General features: G+C 44.6%; 1 protein-coding gene across 5 annotated transcripts in view; it reads left to right on the top strand.

Annotated features, from left to right (window-relative positions):
• MIER1 (MIER1 transcriptional regulator) overlaps nt 1-13,301 on the top strand; it is a 399,774-nt gene that overhangs the window by 349,681 nt on the left and 36,792 nt on the right. For all 5 annotated transcript variants that reach the window (XM_078668904.1, XM_078668900.1, XM_078668926.1 and 2 more), the window contains one exon: nt 4,500-4,627. In XM_078668904.1, coding sequence (XP_078525030.1) covers nt 4,500-4,627 — 128 coding nt within the window. The remainder of the gene's footprint in view (nt 1-4,499; nt 4,628-13,301) is intronic.

The raw sequence follows: 13,301 nt of genomic DNA, 5'->3' as shown, positions 1-13,301 counted from the left end.
GTTGGCTTGACTTAAATCTCTCAAACCATGCTCCAACATGCTGCCAAGATTGAAGATCCATTCCATTGGCATGTATATTGAGGTGCTACAAAGTCTTATCACTTTAGCTTTCGATGAGGTACCAATAAAGGTTAATTAGAAGGGGTGCAGGTGTTGTCTTCCACTGTTTATGCCTTTGTATATTATGCCTAAGAATGCTGATGAATGTTTACAACCTCTAGGTTCCAATCCAATGGATGCATAATGTTCTAAGCAGTGTGTTTCAGTGTGTGTTGCCCACATACTCCACTGATCATACATCACTTCAAATATAGTTTTGATTCTGGTTCCGCCCCTTTGTGCGCTAGTAGTGAGGCCAAAGGGATGAGTAACAGATAGTTTGTTGTTCATTGATAGGTCAGTGACTATTCCATCATTAATGGTTAACATTGCATTCCATATGTCTATTAAGTTAGTAATCGGTGGATTAACTGTTATTGTGGGCCTGACCTCAGTTATTTTAATGCATTCAAGCAGATTGTCTAAGTATTTAGAAAAATACAATGGTAGCTTTTACATTCGCTAAATCTCTGTCTAAGGTTGTGCACTGGTAAACCCTCAAGCATTGTAGTTACTACCATTGCATTGGTCAATCTATTTCATTGACATGACTACTGATTAACTTGTCGTAAGTTTAATATGCTACTAGAGCACGATTTGGTAGGGCTCAAGTTCAAATAGTAGATCTCGCATGATGAGGCTACCACTAGTTAAGGTGATGGTCTGTTACTTAATGATTCTCAACATGTTGTCTTATGTCCTGTCCAGAAGTATACATTTTGTGGTTGCTGCTTTCAATTTCCTGGTGATTTTTCTATCCATTATAATAGCGCCAATCTAGTGATTGTAATGGGAAAGGAAATTACCTAGACTAGATGGAAAATTTCTCTTGGTTGTACAAACAGGTTCTATATTTTTTCTTCAAGAATCCAATCTGGTCTTCAAGTGGTGTTTTGGTTTTTATGAATCTTAAAAATCCACACCAGCTTTTACAGGTTACTAAAGTGAAGCTGCAAAAACCTTCCAAATGGGAAGGGTAGAGGGAGTTACCATCTGGAACTTCATTCAGACAGAGTTAGAATTGACTACCTACCACTGGTGACAAAACAACAAACACCCTTTTGTTGTGTAAGTGTGGCAACAGTCCTGTTACATGGGGCCCTGGGAGACTATCACACAGGAGCCGTTTTAGGCTCCCTACTTTTATGTTTCTGCTCTTGCTGCTTCATTCATGCAGTGGAATTGTGATATCTAATGTTCTGATCATACAACGTTCCTATCAGAGAGAAATAGAGAGCTTCGGACTATCCTGGATCTTGTTTCTTCAGAGCAAGCTCATCAAGATAATTAAGGAACATATGTGATGAGGCAACATATAATCAAGACAGATCTGTTGAACATTAAATCAAATCCATAACTCCACTTTTGCTTGAATGTTCATTTTTTTTCTTCAAACTTGATGTGATAAATGACCACTTGGTAGCTGGCCATTTGAGGTGGACAATGTTGGTGTATGAGGCTATTTTTTATAACTATATTGGGTGGTGCAGTGATTAATTCCACTTAGCTGCCACTATTTCCTCAGTCATCAAGATAAATACCCTGCAACACATCCTTTGTGATGGGGCTAAGGCATAAAACAGATCCTCCTTTGTATTTTTGTGGTGCTCCCCTAGAGTTCTTACCAAACCTCTTTTCAATGCAGCCTCCTGCAAATAAAAGCCTGGAACTTACCGGTATCATTTTGGCTTTGAAGGCTTTTCGCCTTCTTTTTTGGGGAAACGAGTGTGAGGTTGATATACACAGTACTGAATGATTATTTTATACTAGGCAAAGGAGAAGTCATGTAGATCAGTTGTGTATGTTTACCAAGTACATCGTTTTCAACACAGGGTCATTGGGTGACCCAAGATCCTAGAATGAGTCTAGGCAGTGCAACAAGCTGCTCCACCAACACCATGGCAGACAATCTAAAAGGATATGCAGTGCCCTGTTGGTCCTAGTAGGACAGGCATTATTTCTTTAAGAACTTCCCATGTATGCTTTTTCTCTTTTTCCTTGCTCCTGAAACAAATCTTGAAGCTGAAAGAATTTCAGCAGTATTGACCATGTTCTCCAAATGATGTTAAAATAAGTTGCTTTAGGTTGTACAGCGATGTGGTTAAGTTTTGTTTGTAAAGTTACTTCAGTCAAATCCCCATGGCTCAGTGCTTGCGCTTAGGTTTATTCTGTTGGTCTGTAAACGCACAGCCACCAGTTACTCTAAATTGGTGACTTGGAAAACTACTCCTTTTGTTGAGTTAACCTCTGCTGTGAGCATTAGTGCATTGCATGCTCCTTTTATGAATAATATGTGATAGTTCAATCTAGTTCCTATATCCCTGATAGGCTATGCACATTGGAATAATATACACTGTAGTTTGACATAGGACTGAGGTCAGTATGTCTCTATCGAGTACATTAAATTTAATTACTTGTATGTGCCAACTAACTCAGAGGTCACTAGAAACTTCTCGAATAAACAAGAAGGGATTTGTTTCTGACAACCTCATAAACATGACAACTTTGTTTCCCTTACACTCGGAACAATCTCAAAATTGTGGAAACAATAGATAACCGTTACACTCAGTCAATCGTGCATGCTTCGTTTCTACAGAGTTACACAGAAATAGACAGGCGTTTCAATAAAAAGGGTTTATTGAACAGTCTTATTTCTCGTGCAAGAGATATGAACTGCTACAATCGTAAGACAGAATGTGAAGTATAACACGTACAGCGTTAGCAGTAAGATAAAATAATACTGCAATAGCATGGTTTGTAGCTGTGACATATATTCATAAAAATACATACATAAATAACACATGCTAAAATGTGAATACTCATATGGTGCTTCTAGCTAGTTCTACCCCAGTGTACCAAACCTAACCTAAGTGTAGTACGAGGTAAGAAGTAGGTGCTGTTTGTTTATAGTCTAGTTTAGCTATAGTTAAGATTGGTGATGCCAAGATTTGCCAAATGTCCCTCTAGGTTTAGTCCGCTCCATACCTTAGAATGAGTAAGGTTGGAATCTCTTTCTGGGTCTCGATCTCGATCTCTAACACCCCGCAAGGGGAGTCGGAAACACTGGAGCTGGATTCTCTGCGAGGAGGATGACTGTCTGGTCAGTGCGTCAGGCCGGAACTCGACTTCCTTCCGAACTTGCAGTGACGAGCTGTGTCATGCAAGTATGCAGCCGAACCGTGGTTTGCCATTGAAAGTGAAGGTATATTTATACCTTGAAGGTGTTTAGGAATGCCAGTATTGACGTACAAGTTGGGCAGAAGAACGTCATGAATGAACTCCTAAGGAATAGATGTACATGCATATTAAATGAGTTTTTGGAGAAATCAATAGTCCAAGCAAGGGGAAGTCCTAAAAGCTTAAGAGTCTGGTTTTCCAAGAACTCGTTGTGACGTAGATGGACGGATGTAGGTGGCCATGCCTGTGTTTGATTAGCATGGATAATGCCTAAATAAGGGTTGGATTTCTATGCCTAAATATAGGCAATGAGAATTGTGCCTGTATAAGGTAATACATCGGGAAACCTATGTACGGTATCTAAATCGACACACAACAATAGTCTATAAACGTAAGATTTTTTTTTAGCTCCATTTTAGAGTTCAAAAGAATCAGGAGAACCTCCGTCCACTCTTTAACCCCTACATTAAAGTTAGGGATCTCTACATTACCTTGATTTCAACTGATCCCCCCTCAAATTATATTTTGAATTCAAAGCCATGTATTCCTCATGTAGGCTACTAGTAGCTTATTGTTAGTCTTCTCCAGAGTTTCCTTGCTTGATCGGTGATATTGTGAACTCCGGTCTACGCAGCATATCTCCTGCCATCCTCCATACATATGAAATAAGAGCCTATGTGACTTCTGAAACTTTTGAACAAATGTCCTTTTATGTGATAATGTAGGGCAGATGTGTTATGTTGGCTTTTCTTTTGCAAGCTTTACATATTGGATTTTAGCATAAGATCAATTGCTCAATTTGGTGACTGTTCTTTTGAAGAGCTTATATTGTAAATCTGTTTTTATTTGGTCGATTCCATCTTTAAAAGTGTTACTATGGTTTAACTTTTTGGAAAAGGGGTCTGGATGTATCACATAAAACTGCCATCTGTTACCCCTGCCGCCTCTTCCCTCTACCAACCCACTTCCAAATGAACCTGAATATCTTCGCTCTTTTTCTGTATGCCACAGGTATAGAGTGATATACTGAGGTACAAATAGCCATTTGGCAGCTAAGGGGCCAAAGCCTTTCTAAATCTCTCTGCGGTCCAGGGGGCTTCAATGATGGCCTAACTCTTGTTCATGAATAGTCATTCATTCAAGCCTGTGTTCAAGTGTTATCTTATGTAGTCTAATTTCAACACATTTAAAATAAGTGAACACAATCTTTTAATTACTCCAAGGGATTACATGGACCGTCTCTTGGATGAAAGTGAAAGTGCTGCATCTAGTCGGGCGCCTTCACCACCACCAGCCACCTCCAACAGCAGCACCAGTCAATCTGAGAGAGAGGACAGCACAAATGGAAATGGTAAGCGTATGGTCACATTTTTTATTTCTTTGACCTATCAAAGAACACTAAGCTACAGCAAGCTTAGAAAATATTTAATTTGTTCTCCTCTGCCATTAAAGATTAGGCCTCCATTATGACATTGGAATGAGTATTTAGCAACAATTAGACGATGGCTCGTAGTTAGTCATTTACACGTGTATTTGTACTTTACTTATTTGAATGAACTGCCGGCTGTACCCCCTGATTGTGCATTTTTAAATTGCTTTTTTGCACATTATTGTATTGTAATTTGACATCTTGCCACTCAATGTAACGCTGATCTCACTCCCCGACTTATATCTGGATGTTTTAAAATTGTAATTTTAAATGTTTCTTTTAATAGTATGCTTTTATGGTGAGAATACTTACACCGAATAAAGCTGATTTGATTTGAGTATTTAGCAAATCTAAATGTTCTCCATAAGTCCGACTTTCATATTAAAGTTGCAAACCCTTTTACTAATAATGTTCCACATATTTAGATATTGCTTGTTTTCTATTCTACCTCACTAAGATAAATGGTGAAACAGACTAAGTTTCTTTTAAAGTATGATTATTTGTCACATGGGTATAAACCTTATTTTGGGTCACATTTGTATGTGCAGGAACATCGCTGGGCGTCAGACTTACAGGTGGAAAACGTGTTTTATGAAATGTGCATGATTGTGTTGTTGCTTCCTGATGAGGGGTACATTTTCAAGCCCTTATTTGGCCCATTTGCATTATTTCGGAAACCTGTCTGGTAAAGAAACAAGCATTTGCAATGCAATAGGTCTCGCATTTACGCGAGCTTAAGCTATTGGCATTGTAAATGACAATGACTTTTATTTGTTTTAAAAACTAAAACAAAAATAAAAGGTATTGTCATTTACAATGTCAAAAGCTCAAACTCATGTAAATGCGAGACCTGTTGTATTTCAAATGCTTGTTTTAAAATGTTTTCCATTTTGCAGCAGAATTAAGAAGATTTCCGATCTAAAGCTCTTTGCACAATTCACTTTTAAACAAGTATTTTTCTATGCTCTTTATATTGTTTGCCAATCTAAGTGTTGGCAACACGTCAGCTGTGTGTTACATCACAAGCATTTGCATACTCCCCATAGACACAAAAGGGAGAAGGCGGCGGCATACAAGTGATAAGCAACAACACTAGTCTTCGCTAGCACAACAAGCAAGCATCATCGAGATCAGACCCGGACTGCTTCACAACAACAAAATACAATTTCTGCTAATTCACAACTGCCTTATCAATGTCTGTGTTTTCCAATCTACTTAAACATCTCGTAAATTTAAAATCCAATACTGAAAGGTGTCAACGGACATGGTGACCAAAAACAGATAGCAACAAACACTACTACTTAAATACTGCCCTCCATAAAAACAGGCTGCTGGGCAGCGTGAGCAAGACTGCAAGCGAGACAAGATGTCAGCGCTTCACGTGAAATGGATCCAAAAAAACGAGCGTGATCTGCAGCTCGGGCACTCGCTCACGAACGTGTGGTAGAGTCTGTAAAGAGATGTGCGTGTTCACAGTTCAACTCCCGCCTACAATGCCCAGCCGGCCGCCCGGCCAATTGCATCGCGGCCCGGCCGGAAGTCCCGCCTCCTCGAGCACCCGAGAAAGGAGAGGAAAAGTCCTCCCGCGGCCCGGGGCTCCCGTAAGCTGTGGAGAGCCCCGGAGCCGCCTGCGCAGAGGAGTAGCCTTTTGTCCCGCAGGCCCCGGAGAAGAGCTGCAGAGCCGAGGAGTCACACCGCGAGCAAAGAGAAGTGCTGCGGAAAGAGCCCCGAGGAGCGGGAGCTCTCGTGTAGCCCCCGCCAGCAGAGCCCGGTGAGTGTTGTCAGGTGGGGGGGGGGGGAAGAGCTACGGACCTTGCAACAGTGCCACCGAGCGGCCCCACCTGGTCAGCAGGGCCGCTCCAACGAGACCCCCAAGAAAACGCTGTATTGCCCTTGCAGGCAGGTCCTGGCCTGCAAGGCATTATGGGCTGCGCCGCATATTAAATGAGCGGCTCTCCCGCTGCTCCGGGGAAAGCCGCGCTGGGGCTTCGCCGCTTCCTGGGCCCTAGTTGGGGAGTCTGTCCCACCCGGACTCTGATTATTGACTCAATATAGAGACACGCCGCACGTTCAAGACGCGTTGACGCCAGCCCCTTTTAAGAAGAAGAAAACGAACCGAAAATGACGATGTAGTGCGTGCACAGCCAAGGCGCGCCCACGAACCGAAACTGACGATGTAGCGCGCGCACCACCAAGCAGCCAAAGCGCGCCCACGAGGTCAAATCTCCGGCAGGAGAAGCGCGTGACAGTCTGCTGTCCACATTCCCCCAAAAGTGATCACATAAGTTGTCTCGCCCTAGACAGCAAAGCTTTGCTTTGCTTTCGTCTAGGCTCGACCTAAAAAAGTAATATTGTAGACATACTCCCTCTCCCAGACCCCTTTCCCTGCTTTCTTATTTATTTATTCAAAGTTTTATATAGCGCGAACAAGATCCTTACAGATATCAGAGCGCTTCACAAATACAGGGGTAGGGGCAACAGGAATGGACAAGATAATGGGAGCAGCATAGTAATCACTAACATAGTAGGATAACAATAATGTACAGAAACATATCAAAATACAATCAGGTAAACAAGTAATATAAGACGTCACAAGTCATTGCTCCCACTACAGAAGGGATTAGGTAAAGCCTTGGATGTGTGGATGGCTTATACCAATTTCTTAGGATAGAGAAAGCACTGGGTGGGGGCATCGGGAGGGTGAGACAATACACCAAAGTGTTAACATATATTGGTCGGTAGTAAGAGAGTAGCGTAGTAGTGACAGGTAGGAGTATAGTGCCAAAGAACAAGGTGATCAGTGATACAGAGCGATGCAGAGTATCAGATCCAGTATCTATAAAGTTCAGGAGATCTTGGCCAGAAGGATTGTTTTCACCTCTTTCTTGAAGAGTGCAGTGGAGGAGATAAGCCTTGTTTCCGGAGGGAGCACATTCCAGATCCTGGGTGCCATTCCTGAGAAGGAGCGCTTGTATGTTTTTTCTTTCCGGAATCTGCGAGGTTTCAGGAGTAGATTTTTTGTACTACGATTGGATCTCCACCCTCCTGATATAGACAACTTTTGCGCGAGGTAGTTGGGTGCCTTGTGGTGCACGGCCGAGTGTGTCATTACTGCAATATTTAGCTGTATTCTGGCTTCAAAAGGCAGCCATTTTAGAGATTTTAAGTCTGGGGATAAATGCGAATGTTTTCTTGAGCCAGTAATGAGTCTCGCGGCAGCGTTCAGGGAGGCTCTTAGGGGTGCTGTTGTGGAAAGCGGGAGTCCGCTGAGGGCCACAATTCCGTAGTCTATGCGAGGGATGACTAAAGCTTGTACAGCAGTTTGGAAGTCTTTGGCAGGGAGGAAGGGTTTAAGTTTCCTCAGTGTGTTGATTTGAAAATTAGCCCCTTTTGTGGCTTTGCTAATGTGCTGTTGCATGTTGAGCTTGGCGTCGACTGTGATGCCTAGGGATTTCGCTGAGTCCACGATAGTAGGTTGGACATTGAGTGCTGTTAGGTTATTGAGCCAAGTTTGGGTGGTGGAAGTTTTCGCCGGGGGTGAGATGAGTAGGAACTCCGTTTTCAGCGCATTTAGTTTGAGGTGATTATCGGCCAACCAAGATTGAGTGTTGCTAAGTGCGGAATTCAGAAGTTTGATATCTTCCGGGGATTGTAGCTTTAGGTAAAGTTGTGTGTCATCGGCGTACATATGGAATTGAACATTGGATGCTTGGAGCAAGGTGGCGAGCGGTTCCATGACGAGGTTGAACAGTGTGGGGGAGAGGGAAGATCCTTGTGGAACACCTAGATCTGCAGGCACCGGTTTAGATAGCACATTGTCGATCTTGAACTTCTGCGACCGGTTATGAAGGAAGGAAGAAAACCATTTGAGAACAGTTCCCGATAGACCCATTCTAGTGCTTAGCAGCTCCAATAAGTTCTCATGTTTGACCGTGTCAAATGCTGAAGAGAGGTCAAGAAGGATGAGGAGGCAGAACTCATTGCGGTCAAGGATTTGGAGGGCGTCATCAATTATGTGTGTCATAGCTGTTTCCGTGCTATGTTTCGCTCGGAAGCCTGATTGGTGAGGGTTGAGGAGGTCAAATTGGTCAATGTGTTTTGTTAGTTGGAGTTGGACACATTTCTCCAGCAGTTTGGCCAGGGTGGGGATATTGGTGATGGGCCGGTAATTGTTCAGGTCAGACGGGTCAGCTGTGGGTTTCTTGAGTATAGGTGTGACTTGCCCCACCTTGAGGGAGTCTGGGATGAGACCTTGTTGAAGGGAGCTGTTGATGATTTTGGTCCAAAGAGGGAGGAGCAAGGGGATGAAGTCTTTTACTGCATTAGCAGGTAGGGGGTCTGTGAGGTGATTAGAGGGCTTCAAGGTGCAGAGTAGTTTGTGTATTGCTTCTTCCGAGTAGGTGTCGAAGTACAGCCAGGATGCCTTGTTTTTAGGTTGAATGTTAGACATTCTGGTGTGGTTGGGGAATCGGCTTAAATCCATGACGAGGTCGTTTCTTATGTTGTCGGTCTTTAGCTTACAGAAAGCAGAGAAGGCTTCACAGTGTGGGGTGTCGCTTGTTGCGTTGTTTGATTGTAAGGGTTGTGTCTTTGTTTGAGTCTTAATTAGTTCGAACAGTTTTCTTGGCCTGTTTTTTGCTTGGTCCAGCTGACGTCTAAAGAAGTCCGACTTTGTGCGCTTTATTTTCCTAAAGTAGGCATTTCTCTTGTTTTTAAGCGTTTTTAGATGCAGTGATGAGGGGTCAGATCTCCAGGTACGCTCTGCCATTCGCATAGTACGCCTGTCGTCATTGAGTCTGCCATCATACCAGGGGTTAGAAATTTTGTTGGAGACTCTTCAGTTGCAATGGAGCGACTTCATTGACTATTGATTTCATAGAGTCAAGGTAGTGGTCGGTCAGTGATTGAACATCCGAGACACCTGAAGGGGGAAGGAGGAGACTGCCGATGTGGGGAGGCAGTTTAGTGGGGTTAAGATTCTTCATGTCCCTTTTCCAGGTTTTGGATTTGGTGGGTTGAACCGGGTTAGGTTTAACTTTTTCGTTAATAAAGAAGGTGATAATGTGGTGATCTGACCAGTCGCAGGGTTGGATCGCCTCCAGTTGGGTAGAGTCCTCTTTGGCGATGATGAGATCGAGTATCGAGCCTTTGTCGTGTGTTGGTCTATCGCATATTTGGGTGAGGTCAAGCGCATTAAGGAAAGTTTTGAGACTATTCACCTCTGTGTCTTTCTGATCATTCCAGTGGAGGTTAAAGTCACCCAGGTAGACTTGGGTGATCTGCCGACCGGCATTGGATGTGATCGTGTCCATGAGTTGTTGGGTGAATATGAGGTTGTCACCAGGCGGGTGATAGATGAGATGTAAAGCACAAACTTGTTTGCCCTCGCTGGTGATATCGAGGCAGAGGAGTTCACAGGAGGTAAGGGAGGGGGAGGCGGCTTTAGTAACGGAGAGGTTGCTCCTAAAAATGCATGCAATTCCCCCGCCCGTCTTGACAGGCCTGTCCAGTCTAATGATGTGATAATTGGGGGGGGACTAATATGTCCATTATCGGGGTAGAGGCTTCAGTAAGCCACGTTTCAGTCAGAATGGCTAGGTCCAGATCCATTGCTGAGACGAGATCAGCGATGTCGGAGGAGTGTCTCTGGGCCGATCTGCAGTTGAGTAGGATGCATTTGAGTTTGGGAGTGAGAAGGGTGGTCGAGCCTTCTAGAGAGAGGGGGACGTTTCTGAGGTTGTTAGGGATGGAACCTCTGTTGTTATGGGTTGGGAGCCTCAGGGGATTTGAGAGAATTGTGGGTATGGGGACGTGTGTGTTGGATATGTGTTTTACCGGACCTGGGCCATAAGAGCGTTGGAGAGAGCTTAGGTCGCGGTCAGACAGTGAGTTGAGAACACGGCGGGGGCTGTGGGAGTTATTGCGAACGGGGATAGTCGGCCATCTCGGGGGTCGTTGGAGGCGAGGGTATGTAGGGAGGGTGCGTCGTTTGTAGGGTAGTGGGATGGTGGGAGGTAGACTGGGCTGTGAGAAGAGAAGGTCTTTGATATCGTGGACATCTTTTTTGACTTGTAGGAGATCCTCTTTGACTTGTTGGAGGGTAGATAAAGTCAGGTCAAGAGGAGGATTGGAGATGGCGTTGGTGGTGAGAGCCATTGGTGAATGGTTGGGTAGTGAGCTAGAGAGCGGGCAGGGTATCGAGGGGGGGGATATGCTAGCTTTGTTGGAAGGTTCTGGGGTGATAATGAGTGGGATGGCATTCGAAGTGTGGGCGTATTTGTGGACGAGGGGTGTGGGTGAAGTAGGTGGAGGGTGGGAGACATAAGTAGTGTCGTCAGTGGGAGACGGTGCCGGTGAGTTGAAGAGAGAGTGAAGGCTGAAGACAGTGGGAGGTGGCAGGAAGGTAGTGGGGGCTGAGAATGGGAGGGGAGAGAGGGGGGGATGTTAAGGTAAGAGAGGCGGTATGTTCTGTGGGACTGGTTGCAAGGGAGGGGGTGTCGTGAGTGTGAGTGGGGAGGGAGCTGGGGAGGGAGATGGATCTGCCTTGGGGGGGAGGGAAGGGGGGGAGATAAACTCCGGACGGTGGCGTGTTCAGAAGCGTTCATGGGGGGTGTAGCGTGGGGGGAAGGGGGTGTGGGGGAATCGAGGATGTGGGTGTATCGAGGATGTATGGGGGGTGTACTCACGTGGGGACTGAGAATGGGGGGAACAAAGGGTAGGATTTGTCATTGCGCGTGCTGTTCTGGTGCTGATCTAGGTAGGAGGTGTTGTGGGTGGGGGTTGTTATGTCAGGGGAGAGAGGGATGGGGGAGGTATGAGTGGGGGTCAAAGGGGTATTGTTAGAGGGGCGGCTAGTGTATGAGGGGGAGAGATTGGTGACTGCGCTTGGGGAGTGTGGGGCGGTAACAGCAGGTGGGCCATTCATTAGGGTGCTGGGGGAAGAGGTGAGGTGCGTGTGGATCCGGCGCTGAGCTATGTTAGTAGTGTTGTGGGTGGGGGCTGCGATGTCAGGGGTGATGATAGTGCTGGTGGAGTTCTGGGTGGAGGTCCGCTTCCTGGAAAGGTGCTCTTTGAACTTGCGGAACAGGTTGTCTAGTATTTCCAGGTTCTTGTCCGTGGATTGAATTAGGACAATCCCGTTATTGTAGATGGTGATGGTGGTTCTGCCATGGAAGAGTTGGGAAGGTGTGATAGAGAGGGTTATGCCATGAGCTGTTTTCCTGGTGGTGGAGACGGTGAGTAGGGTTAGAAACACTTTTCTCCATTGGGCTGTGCGTGAGGTGTGGAAGATGATATCAGTGTTCAGGGCTCCATTGCCCGGTGAGAAGTAGGTGTCGGCAAAGGGAGTTTCAGGGTGCGATCTCAAGAAACTATGTTAAAAGCGTTTAGCTGCTTTTTTGGTGAGAGTGGAAGGATAGTTGATTCTGTATGTGTGCTTACCGATGAGATCCATGTTAGGAAGGCTGTGACGTTGGGTGTGGGAGAAAAGACGACAATAGAACTGTCAGCCGTTGGTTACAGGGCACAGGAGTGACGCTAGTGAGTGGCCAAAAGTAGCCAAAAGTATAAGAGGTAGCAGTCGTTGCAATCCAGGAACAAACAGTGCGTAGATGCAGCTTACACAATGTACAATAAATGTGAGGTAGCAATCAGCTTACATCATGTACAATATATGAGAGGTAGCAACCAGTTAGGTGGAGCCAAATTGACACATCCTAATGTACGAGGTAGCAGCGGTGTAGTCCAGGTGTAGAAAGTGGCTTACAAGACTAAACTAGATAAATGTAAATGTAAGAGGTAGCAATAGGTGCAGTCCGGGAACCAACAGTGCGTAGGTGCGGCTTACAAAATGCACAATATATAAGAGGTAGCACTCAGTTAAATGGGGCCAAAATGACACATCAGAATGTAGGAGGTAGCCTCGGTGTAATCCAGGAATAGAAAGGGAGTGGATGCATCTTACAAGACTGAACGAAATAAGTGAGGTAGTAGTAGTCAGTGCATCATAGTGATAAAGTGAGAAGGGGGCAGCTTACAAGACTGAACCAAATATATGAGGTAGTGATCAGTGAATAATAGGGATAAAAGTGAGATGGGTGCAGCTTACAATATATACAGTATACAAATAGGGATAAAATACTAATGAGTTACTGGCACCAAATATAGGTGCAAGCAGATGACTGCAATAAACAAATATGACACTAGTGTGCAACCGGTAGAATATGAGGTAGCAAACAGTGCACTGTCGGTGAGGAAAAAGTGAAGGTGGGTGCAGGTTACATAAAATGTAGAAATACCAATAGTAATATAATACTGCAATAAGTGGCAGGCACTTAATCACCAATACCAGTAGTAATATAATACTGCAATAAATGGCAGGCACTTAATCACACAAAGATTTAAATACAAAGCTATGTGAGGTCTGTGGTACCGATAGTCAAAAATAGTCAGAAGGACTAGTCCATGATAGCCGCCAGAGAGTAGACTAAAATGGCCGCCAAGTAGGGGGATAGTATCATTAGTCCTCTTTCAGTTGTTACTGTTTTCCAAGCAGGGAAAGCAGTTTCAGATTCTATTCCGGCTGGCTCGGATCTTG

This window comes from Lissotriton helveticus, chromosome 1_2 (assembly GCF_964261635.1).
Source record: "Lissotriton helveticus chromosome 1_2, aLisHel1.1, whole genome shotgun sequence".
Lineage (NCBI taxonomy): Eukaryota > Metazoa > Chordata > Amphibia > Caudata > Salamandridae > Lissotriton > Lissotriton helveticus.
The sequence above is the reverse complement of the archived record's forward strand: the minus strand, read 5'-3'. Positions and strand labels throughout refer to the sequence as shown.